Raw genomic sequence first — 26,487 nt, 5'->3', positions numbered from 1 at the left:
ACCACTCTCTCTCTATCTCTCCCTCCCCTAACCCCTCTCTCTCTCTCTATCTCTCCCTCCCCTAACCCCTCTCTCTAGCTCTCCCTCTCTATCCCTCTTTCCCTCTCTCTCTCTCTATCCCCCTTTTTCTCTCTCTCTCCCTCTCTCCCTCTCCCTCTCTATCTCTCTCCCTCTCTCCCCTAACCCATCTCCCTCTCTCTCCCTCTCTCCCCTAACCTCTCTCCCCTAACCTCTCTCCCTCCCTCTCTCCCCCAATCTATCTTGCTCTCGCTCTCCCCTAACCTCTCTCTCTCCCTCTCTCCCCCTCCCCCCCTCTCTCTCTCGCTCTCTCCTCTAACCTCTCTCTCCCTCTCTCCCCTAACCCCCATCCTCTCTCTCTCCCTCTCTCTCCTAACCCCTCTCTCTCCCTCTCTCTCCCTCTCTCTCCCTCTCTCCCCTAACCTCTCTCTCTCCCTCTCTCCCCTAATCACTCTCCCTCTCTCCCATAACCTCTCTCCCTTTCCCACTCTCCCTAACCTCTCTCCCTCTCGCCCCTAACCTCTCTCCCCTAACCTCTCGCTCTCTCCCCTCTCTCTCTCCCCTTACCTCTCTCTCTCTCTCTCTCCTAACCTCTCTCCCTCTCTCCCTCGCTCCCCTAACCTCTCTCCCTCTCTCCCCTAACACCTCTACCTCTCTCCCTCTTGCCTCTAACTTCTCTCCCTCTCTCTCCTAACCTCTCTCCCTTTCCCTCTCTCCCCTAAACTCTCTCCCTCCCTTCTCTCTTTCTCCCCTAACCGCTCTCTCTCCTCTCTCTCTCCCCTAACCTATCTCTCTCTCTGTGTCTCTCTCCTAACCTCTCTCTCTCCCCTAACCTCTCTCTCACTCCCCTAACCTCTCTTTCTCTCTCTTCCCTAACCTCTCTCTCTCTCTCTGTCTCTGTCTCTCTCTGTCTCTGACATTCATTAGGTCTTCTTAGTGGGCCCAACACAGTCAGGACCAGCCTCTTATCAAGGGCTTCTCTGTGCTGGAGAGGAATCCCAGTCTTCCACAGGACAGAGGGAACTTTGTGCCAGCTGAGCAGGGCACTGGGAAACAGCTAGAGGTCTCCTGGGCATTCCCAGACATGTTGTTGGTTCTCTCATAGGGCGTAGCTTGGCCTCCATGGGGCTCAGGCCGACCAACAGGAGTGTGCCTCTCATCATTTTAAGCTGGCATCAGTGAGCCCTGGTTGTGAGTTGCCTTGGTAACTTCTACAGAATGTGCCCTCACAAGGAAATCACAAGGAAATGACCAAGTTTGTTTTACTTTCTACTGCAGTTTTTTCTCTGTGAGTGTGTTAGCTGTTACCGGAAGCTTTTAGAATACCTTAAAAAAAGGTGCTTTTTATAATCCATTCCCCATCTCAGTGCTATGTGTCCTTGGCAGTGGCTTTAATGTTGTGTACTTGGTGAACCAGTATCTGTGTGTTAGAGACCTCTCTAACGCCCAGAAAACTCTGAGTCAAACTCCCATTCACCAGCTCTGTGTTATAGTGTCAAAATACATTTGTTGATCACCAAATATACTTATATACTTAAATATCATACTGACTCAACTCTAGCCACTTTAATAATGGAAAAATGGATGTAATAAATGTATCACTAGCCACTTTAAACAATGCCACTTCATATAATGTTTACATACGCTACATTACTCATCTCATATGTATATACTGTACTCTATACCATCTACTGCAGCTTGCCTATGCCGTTCTATACCATCACTCATTCATATATTTTAATGTACATATTCTTATTCATTCCTTTACACTTGTGTGTATAAGGTAGTTGTTTTGAAATTGTTAGGTTAGATTACTTGTTAGATATTACTGCACGGTCGGAACTAGAAGCACAAGCATAACGCTACACTCGCATTAACATCTGCTAACCATGTGTATGTGACAAATAACATTTGATTTGATTTGATTTGAAACATGGTTAATGTGCTTGGTAACTGGGTCTGTCTGTGTATGTGCTTGGTAACTGGGTCTGTCTGTGTATGTGCTTGGTAACTGGGTCTGTCTGTGTATGTGCTTCATAACACAGTAGTGAGAAATAGGGGTCTTCAACGTCAACTTTTTGGACCAATGGGAAATGGATCCATGGCTTTCCCACCCGAACCATATGCATAAATACATGTAGCTCTTTCCAGCAGTCAATGACCAAAAGCAGCCTCTTTGGCCTTTTCAGAATTTAAGTCATATATTTTTACGACAAGGATGTTTCAATGTCAAACGGTTTTGTTATGTTTCAGTTTTCTGTGATGTATATCAAGTGTAATATTGGGATGGAAAGTCAAAATGGAATACAACTCCTTTTTTTAATGCCATAACCATGTGTGTGAGATATATACCTTTGTTTCAAAGTAGATTTGTGTAAGACTACCAAGAATCACTCTGTGTGGCCCTGATTTACAGAGACCCGTTCCAAATGGACCCGAGGACAGTCATACTCGTTCCGTGGAAAAAAGACCCAAACAGACCCTTGCTGGTTCAGATCCGAGAGACCTGTTCAGATCCAAGAGACCTGTTCGGATCCGAGGGACCTGTTCGGATCCAAGAGACCTGTTCAGATCCGAGAGACCTGTTCGGATCCGAGAGACCTGTTCGGATCCGAGGGACCTGTTCAGATCCGAGAGACCTGTTCAGATCCGAGAGACCTGTTCGGATCCGAGAGACCTGTTCGGATCCGAGAGACCTGTTCAGATCCGAGAGACCTGTTCAGATCCGAAGGACCTGTTCAGATCCGAGAGACCTGTTCGGATCCGAGAGACCTGTTCGGATCCGAGGGACCTGTTCGGATCCGAGTGACCTATTCGGATCCGAGGGACCTGTTCGGATCTGAGAGACCTGTTCGGATCCGAGGGACCTGTTCGGATCCGAGGGACCTGTTCGGATCTGAGGGACCTGTTCGGATCCGAGGGACCTGTTCAGATCCGAGAGACCTGTTCGGATCCGAGAGTCCTGTTCAGATCCGAGAGACCTGTTCGGATCTGAGGGACCTGTTCGGATCTGAGGGACCTGTTCGGATCTGAGGGACCTGTTCGGATCCGAGGGACCTGTTCGGATCTGAGGGACCTGTTCGGATCTGAGGGACCTGTTCGGATCCGAGGGACCTGTTCAGATCCGAGAGACCTGTTCGGATCCGAGAGACCTGTTCAGATCCGAGAGTAGAAAAATAGAGTGAAAGAAACCTCCAACTGGGTGCTGCCATCGATAAACAAGCGATATTGGCCAAATAGTGAGTTGCAAGTGTCTGACAGACTAGAAGCTTGAGAAGTTCTCATCACACAAACACTACATGAACAGAGGACAGGTCCAATTGGGTCCAGTCGGTAAATCAGTTTTAATATCACATACCCAACACCCGTGGTAATTATATCAGACCCGACCAAGATCCGAGACAAAAGTTCGGAAAAGTAAGGCTATTTTACTCTAGCAGCACACAGGGCTTTGTGCCCTGGCTGGCCCATCCTGTCTTAATCTCCCCAGAGGTAGCCATGATGACATCACCGCTGTCTCTCTGTCTTGAGTGGTGCAGCATAATACTCATCTGTCCTCAGGCCCATTGGAGCAGCTGGGAAGTCAGAGCCCCAATTACAGGAAGTTAACCTCACTTAGTGGACAGACTCACAGTGCCTCGACATGTCCCACAGACCTGCTAAAATAGACAACTGATAGGGAGAAGGGACTACTGTATGGGTGGGGGTGGGGAGTGTCAGTCAGAAGCTTCATTCACCTCTCCCCTCCACCCCGCCCAGTCTAATCTGACAGCCCCATGAATTCGGGCCCTCCAAATGTCTGTCAGCAGCCAGATTTAGGCCTGTGGCTGTGTTTCGGCTGCGGTGGCTGTGTGTGTTGTGGTTCTGTTAATAATATGTCCCTGTGGACACTGCTCTGTGCTGCAGCAGCCAACCAGGCAGGCAGCGTGCCCAAAGCTGCAGTGATTGAAATGCGGAGTGCAAACAGGACAAGGTTTCCTGTGCCACAGCGAAATACCATCCATTAGAGAAGAACACTAGCCGCAGAGCCCGGCTCGGCCCGGCCCGGTGATGGAGGCCGTGCACTGTGAGCACGACCAACCGCAGGCTCCATTACACTATTCATTTGGAGCTGGGATTTCATATTTCATAATATGACTTCTAACAGTCAGTTGTGACACTGATGTGGAGTAATGAACTGATGCTATGATGGATTAAGATGCTACTTTTGATATTTTTTGTAAACTGTCTGCTGCAGGAGCAAATTACAATGTATTTTCAAATATAGACATAGAGCCTGAAATAGAGTGAGTCTGTATCTATCTGAGCAGTATTCATGTTCTGGTTAAAAGTAAATAAAAACAGAGGAAATCCAGTTAGTTTGTTTCGAATGGGAACTATTTCTCTTCATCTGGCTGTAAGCTTTATGCTACTAGACTACTAGATCCAATAAGATTTGGGGCACATCAGGAGGGCGCATAATATGCACAGATTTAGGAGTTTTTTTGTTGTCAAAAACTCCCTCTTGTCAACTCAACGTGCTTATCAGCTCAATGGGGATGCTCAGCCTGGAGCGCTATGTACCCTGTAGAAACTGTAGTGTGAGTATGAGTATACAGAGCATTCTGAAAGTATTCAGACCCCTTGACTTTTCCCCCATTTTGTTACATTACAGCTTTTCTCTAAAATGGATTCAATAGTTTTTTCCCCCCTCATCAATCTACACACAATATCCCATGATGACAAAGCAAAAACAGGTTTTTAGACATTTTTGCAAATGTATAAACAAAATTACAACAGAAATATCACATTTACATATGTATTCAGACCCTTTACTTTGTTGAAGAACCTTTGGAAGTGGTTACAGCCTTGAGTCTTCTTGGGTATGACGTTACTAGCTTGGCACACCTGTATTTGGGGAGTTTGTCTCATTCTTCTCTGCAGATCCTCTCAAGCTCTGTCAGGTTGGATGGGGAGCGTTGCTGCACAGCTATTTTCAGGTCTCTCCAGAGATGTTCGATCGGGTTCAAGTCCGGGCTCTGGCTGGGCCACTCAAGGACATTTAGAGACTTGTCCCAAGGCCACTCCTGCATTGTCTTGGCTGTGTGCTTAGGGTCATTGTCCTGTTGGAAGGTGAACCTTCACCCCAGTCTGAGGTCCTGAGCGCTCTGGAGCAGGTTTTTATTAAGGATCTGTCTGTACTTTGCTCCGTTTATCTTTACCTTGATCCTGACTAGTCTCCCAGTCCCTGTTGCTGAAAAACACCCCCATAGCATGATGCTGCCACCACAATGCATCACTGTAGGGATGGTGCCAGGTTTCCTCCAGACGTGACGCTTGGCATTCAGGCCAAAGAGTTCAATCTTGGTTTCATCAGACCAGAGAATCTTGTTTCTCATGGTCTGAGTCTTTAGGTGCCTTTTGTCAAACTCCAAGCGGGCTGTCATGTGTTCTTTTACTGAGGAGTGGCTTCCGTCTGGCCATTCTACCATAAAGGCCTGATTGGTGGAGAGCTGCAGAGATCGTTGTCCTTCTGGAAGGTTCTCCAATCTCCACAGGGGAACTCTGGAGCTCTGAGTTCTTGGTCACCTCCCTGACCAAGGCCCTTCTCCACCTAGGAAGAGTCTTGGTGGTTCCATACTTCTTCCATTTAAGAATAAGAGAGGCCACTGTATTCTTAGGGACCTTCAATGCTGCCAAAATGTTTTGCTACCTTTCCCCAGATCTGTGCCTCGACACAATCCTGCCTCGGAGCTCTACGGACAATTCCTTCGACCTCATTGCTTGGTTTTTGCTCTGACATGCACTGTCAACTGTGGGACCTTATATAGACAGGTGTGTGCCTTTCCAAATCATTTACAAATGAATTTACCGCAGGTGGACTCCAATCAAGTTGTAGAAACATCTCAATGATGATCAATGGAAACAGGATGCACCTGAGCTTAATTTAAAGTATCATAGCAAAGGGTCTGAATACTTTTTTACTTTAATAAATTTGCAAACATTTCTAACAAAATGTTTTCGCTTTGTCATTATGGGGTATTGTGTGTAGATTGATGAGGAAACGGCTGTAACGTAACAAATTATGGAAAAAGTCAAGGGGTCTGAATATTTTCCAATTGCAATGTAGTCTTGTTTTGTTTTGGTTCCTAATGTATTTTGTTCACAATATTATATTGGGTGCAGTGTGCAAATTGTGCTCTTTTCAGAGTGACCGTTTGACCAATCTCCCTGGGGTCACTGGCTTACAGTAGCAGCGCTGATGGCTCCTGGGTAATATGAACTGGTTGTGTGGATAGAAAATGTGTACATTTTTTGTGTTCAGAGGTTCTTGGTGGCAGAAGCATTTGTTTGTACTGCCTTTGATTTTCCATGAGCTTGTAATCATTTTCGACACATATAAAGGATATATAGCATGCTTAGAGAATGTGTTTATATTTTTGGTGTCTCATCAGGTAAATCAATTAACGTTCAGATCAATGTCCATTTTCCCAGCATTCTTGACTGTCTGTGTATGTGTGAAGTTGACACGGATGTTTTCCTTGTGTGAATGTGCCTGGCATGGAGAAAGCCCATCACAGCATTGACATCCAGTGGCTAATGTAATCACAGCTTGTGTGCTGCAGGACTGACTGAGAGGAACCTTAATCTCTCCCAGTTTCTCGCTGCCAAATTGGCTCAATCTGCCAGGGAGAAACATCACTGAGTTCTCTGCTGCCGCCTTTCAAAGGGCCTTTTTTGATGTGGGCTCGAGGTGTTTCATCCAGTATACTGTATCTCAGCATTTTGATTTGGTGAGTCTGCTGTCCACAGCATGTGAAGGGACTTCAGAGGGATCAGTAGTCCAGCGTCAGTGACAGAGAGTGGGAATTGAGAGCCCATTGTTTTGATAAATCGAAACCTCATGATTTTTGTAACACCTTTTAAGTAATTACATAAGTATGTTCCTATTGGTTTATTGAATGACCTAATAATCTACTTTGGGAATTCATTTGAGGAATTTAATGATGAGGTTTAAGGCATCATTTTGCTTAGGTTGGAGATAATAATTACAACTTTTTTGGATTTGGCTGAACTTTCATGTTCCACCCCAGATGTTTACGCTGAAATTGGTTTGAAAAGGTTAGAGCCGTTATCTGGAATTGAATATGTCAGCAACTTCTAACTGAGTCAGAAAGCCGTCAGGCAAAAATCACATCCGAATATGACTCTGCGGGCAGGTTTGTGAAATCCAGATATCCCTTTCAGTCCTGTAGAATAGAAATGTCGGCACATTTGTAATGCAGTCCTGGAGTTTCTAAAAGCAGCTAGCTGACTGACTATGTCCCCCCAGACATGTCATGAGAAAGCACATCTGGAAATCCCTGAAATGTAAAAAAAAAAAAATGTTTTTTGCAAATGCTTCCAGATACATATTTTGTTCTGCAGCCATTTTCATACTCCCACACAGTCAGATGATTAAACTCAGAGAACATTAGCTTGCTTACCTCAAGGCCCAAAGAGAGAGTAGGTAATAAGACTCTGTGCTGCCTGCTATAAACCTGGGAGGATGACGGAGGCCACATCAGTAACAGAGCACTGGATCCTGTGTCACTGTGTAATTGTTTACCTATCCAGACCAGATCCATGTGTTTGTATTATTCAACACCAGTCAGTCAGCTTACTGTCCATTCCACAACTGTTTCCTCTCTTCGCCTAGTTAGAGAAAGTTGGTGTCAATATGAAACGAGAGGCTGTGCAATTATTGAGTTTACAGTACGTTCTAATACAAAAACTCTGTTTATTTCACGGTTGGAGCCAGTTGGAGCAAGATGAGGACCCAGTGGATTAGCAGACAGACAGAGCTGTAGGGTCAGTATGGAAGCCTGAACATTGAGCAACCAGCTCCACAGTCAGCCAAGCCATGCCCTGCTGCTGAGTGCCCTGGTGACCAGCCCTGGCCTTGGCACCATGACCAGTCTGAAGCGCCCACCCATGGAGCGCATCGTCGGGGGTTCTATCCCTGCCTCTGATGAGTTCTACACCCGCCACCTCCGCCTGGCCAACGGAGGGGCACGTACAGACAGCGCCCACCTTCAAGGAGGCCCGGGGGTGCCCAAAATGGGGGTGCGCGCACGGGTTGCTGAATGGCCCCCGAGGAAGGACTTGGGAGCTCTGTGGCAAGTTACCATGGAGGCAGACTCCCCAGGCCTGGCCGGAGGGGGGCACAGCCACCTGAAACTAGGTCACCTGATGAGCCCCCAGGACTCCTCCATGCTCCGCAACATCCAGAACACACTGAAGAGTAAAACCCAGACGGCCAGCTACAGCCCAGACAGCCACTACCTGTCCCCGGGAGACTACAGAGTCCCATCCCACAGGAACACCGGCCGCATCCGCCAGCGCAGCAACAGTGACATCACCATCAGTGAGCTGGATGGTGGCGGGGACAGTGGGGAGGACTTGGGCCCCTCAGGGGCCAAGTGGTCCCCTCTACACAGAGAGTATGGCAGTACCTCCTCTATAGACCAGCACGGGGCGTCAGGGGAGAGTTTCTTTGAGATGTTGAAGGGCTACCAGGGAGTGAAGCCTGACCAGCGCAGCCCCGCTCCAGACAGACTAGAGGATCTGCTGACTGCTGGACTCAAGCAGGCCTCAATAGAACTACATGAGGAGACTAGTGAGAGCCAGGCATCCAGCAGAGTCAAGGAGAGAGAAAAGCCCCCAAAGAGACGCTCCAAGTCTGAGACAGGGGGCGAGTCTATATTCCGGAAGCTTCGCAGCGTGCGGGGGGAATCTGACTCGCCCCGAGCCGGGTCTGATGCTGAGGACGGCCGTTCAGATGATGGGGTCACCCCCCTCAAGCCCTGGGTCTGCCAGAGGGGCTTCTCCCACTACGACGTGCAGAGCATGATGTTTGACCTGAAAAAGGTGATCCAGAGCAGGCAGACGGCGGCAGTGAAGAGGAAGAACACCACCACGGGGGCGTCTGCTGCGGCTGCAGCCTCCACCACTTCCACCGTGTCCTCCATCCAGAGCCTGGCCTATAGCTCCCCCACTGGCAGTCAGGAGGAGCTTAGCACCGGGGCCAGGGACAGCCCCAGCATGGACTGCGGGGATGAGCAGAGCAATGAACTGCTCCTCAACTGCCCCTGCTTCTGCAATGAGATTGGGGCCACCTGCAGGCGCAGGGCAGGGGGCGGTCCCCCCAGACAGGGGAGTGGAGGCTCAGGGACCCTGGGAGGCGAGAACAGCCTGTTTGAGTCGTCCCTCAGCTCCCACTGCACTAACGCTGGGGTGGCAGTGCTGGAGGGGCCCAAGGACAACCCCAGTGCCCTCAGTGATCGGGGCAAACACTACATCGCAGAACACGTGGACCTGGGAGCCTACTACTACAGGAAGTTCTTCTACCTTAGAGGTGAGAACATACACGATGCAGAACATACACGATGAAACGTATTCAGTTACAAACATTATACAGTACATGAAGAACTATAACACTAGAATGTCAAATATAAACAGTCTTACACAGCCCATCGCTTAATACAGTTACCAAATTCAAGTGTATGTTTATACATATTTGGAAAGGTTATTTTATTTCACTTTACTGCCCTTTCTCCCTATCCTCTCTCTCTCTCGCACTCTCTGTTCTATCTCTCTGTCACTCTCCCTCCCTTCCTCCCTCTCTCTCTCCCTCAGAACACTGGAACTACTTTGGGATGGACGAGGCTCTGGGTCCGGTGGCTGTGAGTCTGCGCAGGGAGAAACAGGAGGAGCACAAAGAGCACGGCCAGCAGTACAACTACCGGGTCATCTTCAGAACCTCAGAGGTCAGACAGCTAGCCTTCTGACATTACAACCGCTCTCCCTAGATCATGTCACTTATTACGGGATCAAAGATTCCCTTAGTATAGGGGTGTCAAATTCATGTTAATGACTCCTGCTAGATAGATAGAGATTTCTGTTGTTTTAAAATCATGTCACATTGATTGTCTGTAGATTTGTTTTTCTGTAGATCAGTCCTTCTCCCCTATCTCTGTCTGCCTGGTAGGTTCACATTATGTAAGAAGCCCAGAGGGCCATCAGCTGTCCTCTCGGATCAGGTCTGTGTATAGAAACTATAGGAAACGCTCTCATTCTCCACACATCTCCACCACCTGTCAATGCTACACAACCTCAAACCACTATAGACAACCCTTCTTTTACATTTCACTGGAAAATCATGGCCACGTTTAGTTGGAAGGTCATGCTTTTGGTTATGGAGTGACTGCGAAACAGCACCATTTCCTACCCAGCTATAGATTTCAGACACCTGCCTTGGAGTGGTTCAGAGATGGTTGTCTTGGGGGTTTTCTCCCGGTTGGATGGTGGACAGGTGTGTGTGATTAGACCCTCCAGCTCTGTGTGAGACATCCCGGGACCCCAGGGCCCCAAACCTGGGGAACACTGGACGTTTGTTAGGGTCCTCTCCGAGGGGTGTGGGAGAGAAAGTTCCCCTCCGTTCCAGCTGCATATAATAGCAGAGTGATTGAGTTCACTGCCACTGCTGAACACAATGCACACTCTGTGTAAACATTATGCTTCGCTGAACAACCCCAACTCCACCCTCCTCTTCCTACTTCCCCCAGCCAAAAGTTTGATTCATAACTGAGCCTTGTTCTTTTCTGTTGCTTTATGTCAGATTCTTTTAGCTAAATAGTTCTAAACTTACTCAGGAGATGTTACGGTGTTTGGGAAGCAGAACTGACATGTTCGTTTTGTTCCATCTTAAACATTTTGTTCCATCTTGAAAATAAAGTTCCATGAACTCGGGATTCCTGAGGCACATTCCTCCACTTACACTTCTCCCTCTTCCTCTCCTCCTTTTTATCCCTCCATCTAGTTGACCACACTCCGGGGGTCTATTCTGGAGGACGCGGTCCCCTCGTCCTCTAAGCATGGCACTACCCGCGGGCTGCCCCTGAAGGAGGTGCTGGAGTACCTGCTACCAGAGCTGGACGTGCCCTGCCTCCGCCTGGCCCTCAACACGCCCAAGGTCACAGAACAGCTGATGAAACTGGACGAACAGGGGGTAGGAGGATACACACTCACATGACATAAAAAGACTCCCTGAATAGCCCTGAATCATGCCACAGCTGTATGTTGTTAATGGGGAAGTTATTATATTTCATAGATGGCAGACCTTTGGTTGTCTCTACTATTGGCACTATAACATATATTCTGTAGTTTTGCACTGCAAAAATGTCTTAACATTAAATCTCTCTCTCCCCCCAACCCCCCATCCTCCTCTCTAGCTGAGTTTCCAGGTGAAGGTGGGGGTGATGTACTGCAGGGCGGGGCAGAGCAGTGAGGAGGAGATGTACAATAATGAAACGGCGGGCCCTGCCCTGGAAGAGTTCCTACAGCTGCTAGGGGAGAGAGTCCGCCTCAAAGGCTTTACCAAGTACCGCGCCCAGCTCGACATCAAGAGTACGCTCACACACACAAGCACACACACACGCAGCAAAGACAGTGCGTTTAAAACTGGGATTGGTCTTTTTATTTGACCAAGGATGCAGCGTGACAGGCTCCTGTGTGGGAACCTCTCTGACCCTCTCTCTGACCTCCACCCCAGGTCTCACAGCATGAATTATGGGTCCTTCTGTAGAATCTGCTTAATCTTTGCTGTAGGTGGTGCTCTGCCTTGCATGTTAGCAGCTACAGGTTTGAGGTAATCTCTGTAATTTAGAGAGCCTTTCCTGTCCTGTCTCTCACATGTTTTATGTGCAATCCCATTTACTTCATGTAGCCTGTCTTGTAACCCCTCATTTCCTCTTGCTTGTCTTATCACTCCACTATACTTGTTCCTCTGACCAACTCTCTCTATTTTCTCCCTCCCTCCCTCCCTCCCTCCCTCCCTCCCTCCCTCCCTCCCTCCCTCCCTCCCTCCTTCTGTCTCTGGTGTATTGAGGACTAAATCAGGTCCGCTATGGCTGGCCCACACACTCCACTACATCTTTTATATTCCTCATGAGAGCAGAGCAGGAAATGGCAGCTCATACCAAACATGCACTTAATTACATTTGGCTATTTTTGTCACTTCCTCTATTCATAAACTCAATGAATATGAACATTCCTATTTTGTCCATACATTTCGATTGTGGTGGCTGCCAGGGTAATCTGGGTACCCAGAATCAAATCACAAGAAACTTTTCTCCTAGGGTTATGGTAGACTGATAGGGTTATGGTAGACTGATAGGGTTATGGTAGACTGATAGGGTTATGGTAGACTGATAGGGTTATGGTAGACTGATAGGTTTATGGTATACTGATAGGGTTATGGTAGACTGATAGGGTTATGGTAGACTGATAGGGTTATGGTAGACTGATAGGGTTATGGTAGACTGATAGGGTTATGGTATACTGATAGGGTTATGGTAGACTGATAGGGTTATGGTAGACTGATAGGGTTATGGTAGACTGATAGGGTTATGGTATACTATGGTAGACTGATAGGGTTATGGTAGACTGATAGGGTTATGGTAGACTGATAGGGTTATGGTATACTGATAGGGTTATGGTAGACTGATAGGGTTATGGTAGACTGACAGGGTTATGGTAGACTGATAGGGTTATGGTAGACTGATAGGGTTATGGTATACTGATAGGGTTATGGTAGGACTGATAGGGTTATGGTAGACTGATAGGGTTATGGTATACTGATAGGGTTATGGTAGACTGATAGGGTTATGGTATACTGATAGGGTTATGGTAGACTGATAGGGTTATGGTATACTGATAGGGTTATGGTATACTGATAGGGTTATGGTAGACTGATAGGGTTATGGTAGACTGATAGGGTTATGGTAGACTGATAGGGGTTATGGTATACTGATAGGGTTATGGTAGACTGATAGGGTTATGGTATACTGATAGGGTTATGGTAGACTGATAGGGTTATGGTAGACTGATAGGGTTATGGTAGACTGATAGGGTTATTGTAGACTGATAGGGTTATGGTATACTGATAGGGTTATGGTAGACTGATAGGGTTATGGTATACTGATAGGGTTATGGTAGACTGATAGGGTTATGGTAGACTGATAGGGTTATGGTAGACTGATAGGGTTATGATATACTGATAGGGTTATGGTAGACTGATAGGGTTATGGTATACTGATAGGGTTATGGTAGACTGATAGGGTTATGGTAGACTGATAGGGTTATGGTAGACTGATAGGGTTATGGTATACTGATAGGGTTATGGTAGACTGATAGGGTTATGGTGTACTGATAGGGTTATGGTAGACTGATAGGGTTATGGTAGACTGATAGGGTTATGGTAGACTGATAGGGTTATGGTATACTGATAGGGTTATGGTAGACTGATAGGGTTATGGTAGACTGATAGGGTTATGGTAGACTGAGAGGGTTATGGTATACTGATAGGGTTATGGTAGACTGATAGGGTTATGGTAGACTGATAGGGTTATGGTAGACTGATAGGGTTATGGTAGACTGATAGGGTTATGGTATACTGATAGGGTTATGGTAGACTGATAGGGTTATGGTAGACTGAGAGGGTTATGGTAGACTGAGAGGGTTATGGTATACTGATAGGGTTATGGTAGACTGATAGGGTTATGGTAGACTGATAGGGTTATGGTAGACTGATAGGGTTATGGTATACTGATAGGGTTATGGTAGACTGATAGGGTTATGGTATACTGATAGGGTTATGGTAGACTGATAGGGTTATGGTATACTGATAGGGTTATGGTAGACTGATAGGGTTATGGTAGACTGATAGGGTTATGGTATACTGATAGAGTTATGGTAGACTGATAGGGTTATGGTAGACTGATAGGGTTATGGTAGACTGATAGGGTTATGGTAGACTGATAGGTTTATGGTATACTGATAGGGTTATGGTAGACTGATAGGGTTATGGTAGACTGATAGGGTTATGGTAGACTGATAGGGTTATGGTATACTGATAGGGTTATGGTAGACTGATAGGGTTATGGTAGACTGATAGGGTTATGGTAGACTGAGAGGGTTATGGTATACTGAGAGGGTTATGGTAGACTGATAGGGTTATGGTAGACTGATAGGGTTATGGTAGACTGATAGGGTTATGGTAGACTGATAGGGTTATGGTATACTGATAGGGTTATGGTAGACTGATAGGGTTATGGTATACTGATAGGGTTATGGTAGACTGATAGGGTTATGGTATACTGATAGGGTTATGGTAGACTGATAGGGTTATGGTATACTGATAGGGTTATGGTAGACTGATAGGGTTATGGTAGACTGATAGGGTTATGGTAGACTGATAGGGTTATGGTATACTGATAGGGTTATGGTAGACTGATAGGGTTATGGTAGACTGATAGGGTTATGGTAGACTGATAGGGTTATGGTAGACTGATAGGTTTATGGTATACTGATAGGGTTATGGTAGACTGATAGGGTTATGGTAGACTGATAGGGTTATGGTATACTGATAGGGTTATGGTAGACTGATAGGGTTATGGTAGACTGATAGGGTTATGGTAGACTGATAGGGTTATGGTATACTGATAGGGTTATGGTAGACTGATAGGGTTATGGTAGACTGATAGGGTTATGGTATACTGATAGGGTTATGGTAGACTGATAGGGTTATGGTATACTGATAGGGTTATGGTAGACTGATAGGGTTATGGTAGACTGATAGGGTTATGGTATACTGATAGGGTTATGGTAGACTGATAGGGTTATGGTAGACTGATAGGGTTATGGTAGACTGATAGGGTTATGGTAGACTGATAGGGTTATGGTAGACTGATAGGGTTATGGTATACTGATAGGGTTATGGTAGACTGATAGGGTTATGGTAGACTGATAGGGTTATGGTAGACTGATAGGGTTATGGTAGACTGATAGGGTTATGGTAGACTGATAGGGTTATGGTAGACTGATAGGGTTATGGTATAATTGTCCACTCCTTACAATGCCTGCAGTAATGCACAAGAGGCTGTGCTATATCTTAAATATAGTTACACGTAAAGGCATTTTATTTAAGCAACAAAAGTATTGAGAGGGCTCAATCTGTATGACTACGATTATTTATTTTTCTTTTCCTGTCACACTATCCTGGCACACATTGATCAGTCTACGCTATCATGGCTTGTTGTTTGTGCTATGTAACAGTCTGGTACCAGGATCATCAACTCATTTCAGCCGCGGGCCAATTTGTTCTGGAGCGGATGGTCAGGGGGCCGGAACATAATTCCAAATCATTTGTAGACTGCAAATTGACCACAAGAAGCCCAAACAGATACAATGTTTCACAAAAACATAATCATTTCAAACCTTGCTTACATTTGTATCCAATCACATATATCTCTCTATTATGCGTGTGAACACTTTGGAACAAATTTCCACATTTAAAATCACTTGGAGCTGATTTGCTGGTGTTTTTACAGTCTTTTATCTACCAATACAATAAAATAAATCATATTTTTTTGTTCTTGGAAAACTTTGGGGGCCAAATTGGGGTTGGGGAACCCTGACCTAGTGCCTAAAGCACTGAGCAGATAGGTTGCTGCTGGAGGACAGAGCTGGGTTGCAGTACAACGGGGCCTTACATTGTGGTGCTCCTATCTCTTCCTCCAGCTGATTCCACTGGCACCCACTCCCTTTACACGGCCTACAGGGACTATGAGATCATGTTCCACGTGTCTACAATGCTGCCCTACACACCCAACAACAAACAACAGGTACGGAAGGGCTCTATGATATCACATAAGGAAATGAAAATCCAAATGACATGCATTAGGATAACATGTTATGTCATAGATGGATGAAATTATTAATCAAGTTTAATTCAAGAAGAATAGGATATTAATTGAGATTTTGTCATTGAGATTCCTTAATTGTGTGTTGTAGTTGCTGAGGAAGAGACACATTGGGAACGACATCGTCACCATCGTGTTCCAGGAGCCGGGAGCCCTCCCCTTCACCCCCAAGACCATCTTCTCCCACTTCCAACACGTGTTCATCATCGTCCGCGTACACAGCCCCTGCTCCGACAACACCTGCTACAGGTGAGTGTAGACCACGGTTAAAGCGTGGTCAGACCACTAGCGACCACTAGAGGACCTGGCTGTCACAAACAACCTGGAAAGCCCCTGGTGCTACAACAGTGGTTGTTCTGAACAACTCACGCAGGTAGATAACATGAAGAGGATGAGAACCCCTGGAAGGCATGGTCACAAACCCAGATCAAATGTATTGTGTAACTATTAGCCTCTCCTCTCTGCTCTCTCTCTGTAGCCAGGGTACTGTAGGCAGTGTATACATTTGTTTGATTATGGTTGACTAGGAGAGATCACCCCTGCAGCTGACTAGCTGATGGGATGGGCCCCTACTCTACTGTTTTCCCTACCCCCTGTGATCGCGGAGCTCTGTGGCATTCTCACTCAAGTGCTCACCCCCCTACCACACACACACACACTCACTCACGCACTCACTCGACCCTCCTGCCTGCCACACTGCCTTGGAGTCTGAGCGATCCGAATGAGTTAGCGGCATGCACATCAAGGATTCCCTTGCCAGACGAGCGAATCAGAGGATTCTTGAGCAGCCGAGCAGTGCTCTGTCCCTCAGTGCTCACAGACCCTCCACGGGAACACTTGTGCTGGCTCTGGGTCTGAGCTGAAACCTCTTCAAAGTTGGGCTAATTTATTCTGAACCCCCCCCCCCCCCCCTGTGCTGCCTGCTAAAGATTGGATGCCCTCCTCAGCTGAAGTCATTCTTTTTTAAAGGGAACATCTTTTGATTCGAAGCCAACAAGTGTCGTCGAGGAGAAGAGGCTGACTGGGAGAAATGCTGGTTTGCCTGGTTTTCCTCTTGGATGAAATGGAGAGCGGGACCCTGAAGCAGTGGAGACTCCACTCCACCCAGAGCAGCTCTCAGCTCCCAGCCTCTGGCTCAATCCCATCAATCTAATGAACATACTACAAGTTCCAAACCCTCTCTGTTCTGTTCTGCCACCAGAGAGCTGATTTGCTAGGAGCCTGATTGGTTTGGAGCCTGGGATGCCATTTCAAAGAGGAGTAAGAAACGCACAAGATCTAGCAACAGAACAGCGCTTGGACGGCAGCGTGAGCAGCTAGAATTAGTTGGTGAAAGATGTGGGTACCTGCAGTAGTGTGATCAGACCAAACAGACAGGAGAGGATTCACTTCATGGATACTTCATTTTGTAATGCCTAGCCAAGTCAGGAGAGAGTAGAGGCACTACGGAAGACAAAGGTGGGTCTGGGGTGTGTGTGTGTGTGTGTGTGTGTGTGTGTGTGGGTGGGGGGGTCAGTGGACAGAGAGTGTGTGTGTGGGGGGGGGTCAGTGGACAGAGAGGTTTCAGCATGTTCACAAACGCACGCACACACACACACACACACACACACACACACACACACACACACACACACACACACACACACACACACACACACACCTGCCCTACTGTGATTTATCTCATAGTTCAATATACATCTACTTTTTGTATTGGATCATTTATTTTGTCTTACGTTATGGTTGCATTTTGATTGATCAGACTATACAGTAGCTTTAAATATTGATAGTGGTACAGCCTAGTGATACTCTTGTGCTATCAACTGTTGTCCAAACACAGATAGATTAACTCAGCCGTATTGCATAAGGATCAGAGCTTTGTTTCGAAAAATAGGGAGTAGCCTCCTCCGCTCCTCTTCCCTGTAATCTGTGGCTGGCTGAGAGTGCCGTCTCAGTGGCAGCTGGCTTGTCCGATGTGCTGAATGTATATTTATATACGCCGGCCTGGTTTAGCGAGGCTTGGGCTGTAATGTCACATGCGATCGTTATGTTATCTGTTTAATGGACTGAGGCTTGTCATGACTCTGACATCAGCCTACCTGAGCCTGGCCTGCAGTGGGTTTCTATAGTGCTGCTGTTCAGCCTTACCTCACCATTGTTGGGTTGTATATTGATTTGGAAGCCAATCATTGCCAATTATCTGAATCAGAACTAGGTTAGCTTTCATGCTAACTTGTCTCATTGTGTTGTGAGTAGAAAAGAAACCTGCCATGTAGCCTGCCAAAGACGGATGTATTGTCAGTGTGTGTATGGGAAATCAGGTGGTTACCAATGGATATGAGACAGTGTTTCATATCCAGGTCTACTTCATGACTAATGAATAGTAATTAAACTCTAGGAGGCCTATTGTGGAGCAACAATGGAAGTTGACTGGGAGAATAGTAGGTGATCTAAGGAGAGCCTTGCCTATAGGAAGACTCACACCCTCCTTTAGGAAGACTCACGCCCTCCTTTAGGAAGACTCACGCCCTCCTTTAGGAAGACTCACGCCCTCCTTTAGGAAGACTCACGCCCTCCTTTAGGAAGACTCACGCCCTCCTTTAGGAAGACTCACGCCCTCCTTTAGGAAGACTCACGCCCTCCTTTAGGAAGACTCACGCCCTCCTTTAGGAAGACTCACGCCCTCCTTTAGGAAGACTCACGCCCTCCTTTAGGAAGACTCACGCCCTCCTTTAGGAAGACTCACGCCCTCCTTTAGGAAGACTCACGCCCTCCTTTAGGAAGACTCACGCCCTCCTTTAGGAAGACTCACGCCCTCCTTTAGGAAGACTCACGCCCTCCTTTAGGAAGACTCACGCCCTCCTGTAGGAAGACTCACGCCCTCCTTTAGGAAGACTCACGCCCTCCTTTAGGAAGACTCACGCCCTCCTTTAGGAAGACTCACGCCCTCCTTTAGGAAGACTCACGCCCTCCTATAGGAAGACTCACGCCCTCCTTTAGGAAGACTCACGCCCTCCTTTAGGAAGACTCACGCCCTCCTGTAGGAAGACTCACGCCCTCCTTTAGGAAGACTCACGCCCTCCTTTAGGAAGACTCACGCCCTCCTTTAGGAAGACTCACGCCCTCCTGTAGGAAGACTCACGCCCTCCTTTAGGAAGACTCACGCCCTCCTAAAGGAAGACTCACGCCCTCCTTTAGGAAGACTCACGCCCTCCTGTAGGAACCCTCACACCCTCATTTAGGAAGACTCACGCCCTCCTTTAGGAAGACTCACGCCCTCCTGTAGGAACCCTCACACCCTCATTTAGGAAGACTCACGCCCTCCTTTAGGAACCCTCACGCCCTCCTGTAGGAACCATCACACCCTCATTTAGGAAGACTCACGCCCTCCTTTAGGAACCCTCACGTACTCCTTTAGGAACCCTCACGCCCTCCTTTAGGAAGACTCACGCCCTCCTTTAGGAACCCTCACGCCCTCCTGTAGGAACCCTCACACCCTCATTTAGGAAGACTCACGCCCTCCTTTAGGAAGACTCACGTGAAATGGAACAATAGCCAAGGGAAAACACTATAAGGATGTCACTCCTCTTCTTTCCCAGCCTATTCTACTGTTTTCTGCACTCTAGGCCCAGTGTCACCAAACCAAATTCATTTCTGTCATGTGCAAAGTGTGTAAGTTCTCCCTGAGAGTATAGGTATAAGAAATATAGTAAAAGCTACATATTGCCGTCTTGCTTCCTCCTATTCAATTCTCTCAGATCTAGTGCCCTGGGGATCCATTGAGATTGGGTGTAGGACTCCGTCTTTCAGTGTGCTTACTAATTAGTGACCTCTCTCTCTTTCTCTCTCTCCTCTCCCCAGCGTGGCTGTGACTCGTTCCAGGGATGTGCCCTCCTTTGGCCCCCCTATCCCCAAGGGCGTGACCTTCCCCAAGTCCAGCGTCTTCAGGGACTTCCTGCTGGCCAAGGTCATCAACGCTGAGAACGCCGCCCACAAGTCTGAGAAGTTCAGAGCCATGGCGACACGCACGCGACAGGAGTACCTGCGGGACCTGGCAGAACGTCACGTGACCGGCACGCCGGTTGAGCCCACAGGGAAATTCCCCTTCATCTCATTGGCTCACAAGCGGAGAGAGAGGGTGCGGCCATACAGTGGGGCAGAGCTACGGAGCCTGGGGGCGGTGACATGGCCGGTGCATGCGGAGGACCAGGTAGCCGGGGCGGAGAGGGAGTGTCTACTGGCCATCTCCAACGACTTCCTCATCCTATTGGACCAGGAGGCCAAAGCCGTGGTCTTCAACTGCGCCACGCGCGACGTCATTGGCTGGTCCTCGGGCAGCCCTGCCTCCATGAAGATCTACTATGAGCGTGGGGAGAGCGTGTCGCTGCGCTCCATCAACAACAACACGGAGGACTTTGGAGAGGTGGTCAAACGCCTGGAGGTCAGTAGAAGTACAGTTAGTCTCTGTAGTATTACTGGGCTGATCGCCAAAAATAATATTTCATACACCATCTGTTGTGACAATTACAGGTCTTCCAAGCTTCAAGCCATATAAGATATTTTCCTCACTAACAAATGTGTTATAATGAATATATCCCTAATCTCCACCTCTGACTATCCATTATGTTCAAAGGAGATACCGTATAGCACTCAGCATTGTGGTGAAATAGTCAGTGTGACCTTATTTGGGGAGGTAGTTTAATCATTCACATGAGATTAGGCAAAGACAGTTGTCTTCAATGAAAGATTAACGCTGTTTGCTAAGGCTTATTTAATGTTTGTGTTTAGTTAGTGTGTCAGTGTTGTAGCATAATATCCTGCTCTGGCTCTGTTGTGGTTGCCTGGAGCTCTACAGTACCAGTTAAAAGATTAGACACACCTAATCATTCCAGTTTTTCTTTATTTTGTACTATTTTACATTGTAGAATAATAGTGAAGGCATCAAAACTATGAAATAACACATATGGAATCATGTAGAAACCAAAAAAGTGTTAAATAAATCAAAATATATTTTAGGTTTGAGATTCTTCAAAGTAGCCACCCTTGAGAGAATGCCAAGAGTGTGCAAAGCTGTCATCAAGGCAAACGGTGGATACCTTGAAGAATCTCAAATATTAAATATATTTTGATTTGTTTAACACCTTTTTGGTTCTTATAAGATTCCATGTGTGTTATTTCATAGTTTTGATGTCTTCACTATTATTCTACAATGTAGAAAATAGTAAAAATAAAGAAAAAGCCTTGAATGAGTAGCTGTGTCCAAACTTTTTACTGGTACTGTATATTAAGTATTATGTTACAACCTCTTTCCACCTGACACTGGTTCAGAAGGCCAGGCAGGGTTACTGCCTGTGTCTCCTTAAACACTTGCCCCTGTACACAAACACTTTAATTGAAGGGTGCTGCATCCGCTGGTGATAGATTCCATCTATGCTGGCATGTGTCTGTGCTGGCATGTGCATCAGATCTTTGCCATGGGGCACATTTGGGGTTTTATGGTGTGCTTTACAGTATCAGCCAACAGAATAGTTAAGATTAAAAGATTCAGACTTCAGCCAACATTGTCTGTCTTTTGATTTCATATCAAATCAAATTGTAAGGTGTAGACCTTACAGTGAAATGCTTACTTACAAGCCCTTAACCAACAATGCAGTTTTAAGAAAATACCTAAACAAAGTAAGAGATAAATAGAAGCAGTAAAATAACAATAGCGGGGCTATTGGGGGGGGGGGGCAATGCAAAGTCTTATGGCTTGGGGGTAGAAGCTGTTTAGAAGCCGCTCCGGTACCGCTTGCCGTGCTGTATTAGAGAGAACAGTCTATGACTAAGGTGGCTGGAGTCTTTGACAATTTTTAGGGCCTTCCTCTGACACCACCTGGTATAGAGATCCTGGATGGCAGGCAGCTTGGCCCTGGTGATGTATTGGGCCGTACGCACTACCCTCTGTAGTGCCTTGGGGTCGGAGCCCGAGCAGTTGCCATACCAGGCAGTGATGCAACCCGTCAGAATGGTCTCGATGGTGCAGCTGTAAAACCTTTTGAGGATCTGAGGACCCATGCCAAATCTTTTCAGTGAGGACACATGCCAAATTTTCTCCACTACAGCCACGTCGATGAGAATGGGGGCGTCCTCAGTCCTCCTTTTCCTGTAGTCCACAATCATCTCCTTTGTCTTGATCACGTTGAGGGAGAGGTTCTTGTCCTTGCACCACATGGTCAGGTCTCTGACCTCCTCCCTATAGGCTGTCTCATCGTTGTCGGTGATCAGGCCTACCACTGTTGTGTCATCGGCGAACTTAATGATGGTTTTGGAGTTGTGCCTGGCCGTGCAGTCATGAGTGAACAGGGAGTACAGGAGGGGACTGAGCACACACCCCTGAGGGACCCCCGTGATGCGGATCAGCATGGCGGATGTGTTGTTACCTACCCTTACCACCTGGGGGCGGCTCGTCAGGATGTCCAGGATCCAGTTGCAGAGGGAGCTGTTTAGTCCCAGGATCCTTAGCTTTGTGAGCTTTGTGGGCACTATGGTGTTGAACGATAAGCTGTAGTCAATGAATAGCATTCTCACATAGGTGTTCCTTTTATCCATGTGTGAAAGGGCAGTGGGGAGTGCGATAGAGGTTGCATCATCTGTGGATCTGTTGTGGCGATATGCAAACCGGAGTGGGTCTAGGGTTTCTGGGATAATGGTGTTGATGTGGACTATGACCAGCCTTTCAAAGCATTTCATGGCTACAGACGTGAGTGCTACGGGTCGGTAGTCATTTAGGCAGGTTACCTTAGTGTTCTTGGGCACAGGGACTATGGTGGTCTGCTTGAAACATGTTGGTATTACAGACTCAGACAGGGAGAGGTTGAAAATGTCAGGGAAGAAACTTGCCATTTGGTCAGCTTATACTCGGAGTACACATCCTGGTAATCCGCCCTGCGGCCTTGTGAATGTTGACCTGTTTAAAGGTTTTACTCACATTGGCTGCAGAGAGCATGATCACACAGTTATCCGGAACAGCTTGATGCTCTCATGCATGTTTCAGCGTTACTTGCCTCGAAGCGAGCATAGATGTTATTAAGCTTGTCTGGTAGGCTCGTGTCACTGGGCAGCTCTCAGCTGTGCTTCCCTTTGTAGTCTGCAATAGTTTGCAAGCCCTGCCACATCCGACGTGCGTCGGAGCCGGTGTAGTATGATTTGATCTTAGTCCTGTATTGATGCTTTGCCCGTTTGATGGTTGGTCGGAGGGCATAGCAGGATTTCAAAGCTTCCGGGATAGAGTCCCGCTCCTTGAAAGCGGCAGCTCTACCCTTTAGCTCAGTGCGAATGTTGCCTGTAATCCATGGCTTCTGGTTGGGTTATGTACGTACAGTCACTGTGGGGATGACGTCATCGATGCACTTATTGATGAAGCCAGTGACTGATATGGTGTACTCCTCAATGTCATCGGAGGAATCGCGGAACATATTCCAGTCTGTGCTAGCAAAACAGTCCTGTAGTTTAGCATCTGCTTCATCTGACCACTTGTTTATAGACCGAAAATTATAGAATTTTTGCTTGTAAGCAGGAATCAGGAGGATAGAATTATGGTCAGATTTGCCAAATGGAGGGCGAGGGAGAGCTTTGTACGCGTCTCTGTCTGGAGTAAAGGTGGTCTAGAGTTTTTTTCTCCCTTTGGTTGCACATTTAACATGCTGATAGAAATGAGGTAAAACTGATTTAAGTTTCCCTGCAGGATTCTGATGTTTTGTAGTAAAAACTCTTTCCTCACTAATCCACCTTTTCCTGCTACCCCTCCTCCTCCTCCTATTTCTCGTCCTTCTCCTCCTGTCCTGTCTGTCCATAGCTTCTGACTAAGGGCAGCCAGACCACAGAGATGATCCTGAGGAGGAACGGTCTGGGCCAGCTGGGCTTCCATGTGAACTTTGAGGGCATCGTAGCGGAAGTCGAGTCCTACGGATACGCCTGGCAGGCGGGGCTGCGCCAGGGCAGCAGACTGGTAGAGATCTGTAAGGTGGCCGTGGCATCGCTGTCCCACGAGCAGATGATCGACCTGCTGAGGACCTCCGTCACTGTCAAGGTGGTCATCATCCCCCCGCACGAGGACTCCACCCCTCGCAGGTACAGCTTATAGACAGCCAATCATCTATCCATCAACAGATATGCCCTCCATCAGTCATATCAGTAGCATGCATTTGGGTACTGGGGCAGCATTGCACTGTTTTTAGTGTATATTTCTGTTTCCTCTCACAGAGGCTGTTCAGAGCTGTACCACATGCCCCTGGTGGACTATAAGAACCACAAGGAGGGGATGCCCTATGAGTTTAAATTCCCCTTCCGCAGCAACAACAACAACAAGTGGCCCCGCACCTCCTCCAGCCCCCAGAGCCGCACCACAGTGGCGGGGGGGACGCTCATCAAGGCCCCGGCTTCAGACTATCAGGACCGGGCCGGAGTTATCCCGCGCAGTGTGTCCAGCGACGGGCGCCCTCTCAACCCCAAAAGGTAAGATAGCCACCCCAGCTATTGATATGATATATATGAGGGAAGGTGTTCAAGCCTAGTGGTGGATAGTGCTGCGCGATTTGTGATTTTTGAGGTTGGTTCGGTTTCAGTTTGGTTTTTGAAAAATAATCACGTTTTCAATTTCGGTTCAGATTTTTAATAAATGCATTATGTGAGTTCAATACTGTAACAATACAGAATAAAACAGGTGATAGCAGTGACTGCCCATTACTATCACTTATTCACATTACTTTACTTAAATAATAAATTTTGGTTGTTTATACTACATATTTGTTTTAGTATAATGAAGTCATTATTATTAAATGAATAAAACCCCAATGAAGGTAGTGACTGGCCATTACTGCATATCACTTTTTAATAAACCATCTTTATTCACATTACTTTACTTTAATAAAATATTGAAGTTGTGTATATTACATTTTTTTATTTGATGACTTACTATTTAATTCCAAGTCATCTTCTTATCTCTGCTCAGACAGTAGCAGCCAGCCAGCCATCTATCTCTGTGCTCCCCAAAGAGTCATCCTTCAGGCTAGTAGGCTAGTCTAGCTGGCTTGCTGCCTGTTGTCTGACAAAATCACTATTTCAGTAGTTCTTCAAACTAGACAAGGCATACTTTTAAGGCTGCTAAATAACAACTACACTACATGACCAAAAGTATGTGGACACCTGCTTGTCAAACATCTCATTCCAATATCATGGGCATTCATATGGAGTTGGTCCCACCTTTGCTGCTATAACATCCTCCACACTTCTGGGAAGGCTTTCCACTAGATGTTGGAACATTGCTGTGGGGACTTGCTTCCATTCAGCCACAAGAGCATTAGTGAGGTCAGGCACAGTCAGCGTTCCAATTCATCCCAAAGGTGTTAGATGGGGTTGAGGTCAGGGCTCTGTGTAGGCCAATCAAGTTCTTCCACCCCGATCTCAACAAGCCATTTCTGTATGGACCTCGCTTTGTGCACAGGGGCATTGTCATGCTGAGACAGGATGCTGAGACTGTTGCCACAAAATTGGAAGTACAGAATTGTCTAGAATGTCATTGTATGCTGTAGCGTTAAGTTATCCCTTCACTGGAACTAAGGGGCCTAGCCCGAACCATGAAAAACAGCCACAGACCATTATTCCTCCTCCATCAAAATGTACAGTTGGCACTATGCATTGGGGTAGGTAGCATTCTCCTGGCATCTGCCAAACCGAGACTCATCTGTCAGACTGCCAGATGGTGATGTGTGATTCATAACTCCAGAAAACGCATTTTCACTTTTCCAATGTCCAATGGCGACGAGCTTTACACCACTCCCGCTGACAGCACTTACAGTCGACCTGGGCATCTCTAGCAGGGCATACATTTGACTGACTTGTATGATGGTGCCACATTGAAAGTCACTGAGATTTTCAGTACGGGCCATTCTGCTGCCAATGTTAGCCGAATCCACAAATTTGAAGGGGTGTCCACATACTTTTGTATATAGTGTGGCTAACAACCGCTCTCTATCCCTCTCCTGTCTCCATTGCTCTTCTGTCTGTCTGTCTGTCTGTCTGTCTGTCTGTCTGTCTGTCTGGCTGGCTGGCTGGCTGGCTGGCTGGCAAGAACCAATGAGAACAGGCAGCTGTAGGCTCAATGGATTCTAGTCATTGTAGTTCATTACCATGTTTTCTGAGCTTAAAGGAAAGTTCCACACAAAAACTATCTTTTGGTATTTGTTTCATTAGTCCATTGTTGACATACAGTCCCAACATTTTTTGCATGTCAGCAATCAAGTTTTCAAGATATAAAACTTTAGAAATACAGAAATATATCCGGTATGATTACTGACATGCAAAACATTTTGGGACTATATCAACAATGGACTAATGAAACAAATACCAAAACATTGTTTTCCTTTAATTATGATGAGTTGGACAACATGTCTCAGAGAGAAATCTCTCTAGAGAAATGGCACAAACAGCACGTTGAGCGCACAAAAAAACTACAAAAACGAAATGGAATTCAAATAATTGAACCGACTTCGGTCAATGAGTTATTTAAAAACAGAAAATAACCAGACATTTTGGTTAATCGCTCATCAGTAGTGGTGGAATCGTTATGCTTCCTTTCTTTCTGTCATTAAACATATTGAAATAACCTAAATGATAACTCCCTATGTATGTTGGTATGTATCCCTCCCTC

At 46.7% G+C, this 26,487-nt stretch overlaps 1 protein-coding gene across 3 annotated transcripts in view; it reads left to right on the top strand.

Moving 5' to 3' along the window:
• The window catches only part of LOC115172638 (signal-induced proliferation-associated 1-like protein 1), a 70,535-nt gene that overhangs the window by 34,961 nt on the left and 9,087 nt on the right, over window positions 1-26,487 (top strand). For 2 of the 3 annotated variants that reach the window (XM_029730279.1, XM_029730277.1), the window contains exons 2-10: window positions 7,799-9,394; window positions 9,676-9,806; window positions 10,859-11,047; window positions 11,271-11,445; window positions 15,619-15,722; window positions 15,892-16,049; window positions 19,659-20,238; window positions 23,635-23,909; window positions 24,042-24,293. In XM_029730279.1, the coding sequence (XP_029586139.1) occupies window positions 7,948-9,394; window positions 9,676-9,806; window positions 10,859-11,047; window positions 11,271-11,445; window positions 15,619-15,722; window positions 15,892-16,049; window positions 19,659-20,238; window positions 23,635-23,909; window positions 24,042-24,293 (3,311 nt within the window). In that variant the 5' untranslated portion in view covers window positions 7,799-7,947. Of the gene's footprint in view, window positions 1-7,794; window positions 9,395-9,675; window positions 9,807-10,858; window positions 11,048-11,270; window positions 11,446-15,618; window positions 15,723-15,891; window positions 16,050-19,658; window positions 20,239-23,634; window positions 23,910-24,041; window positions 24,294-26,487 lie in introns of all 3 variants that reach the window. The other variant, XM_029730278.1, reaches the window with a different exon arrangement.

This window comes from Salmo trutta, chromosome 33 (genome assembly GCF_901001165.1).
Source record: "Salmo trutta chromosome 33, fSalTru1.1, whole genome shotgun sequence".
In the NCBI taxonomy this organism is placed as follows: Eukaryota; Metazoa; Chordata; class Actinopteri; order Salmoniformes; family Salmonidae; genus Salmo; species Salmo trutta.
The sequence above is the reverse complement of the archived record's forward strand: the minus strand, read 5'-3'. Positions and strand labels throughout refer to the sequence as shown.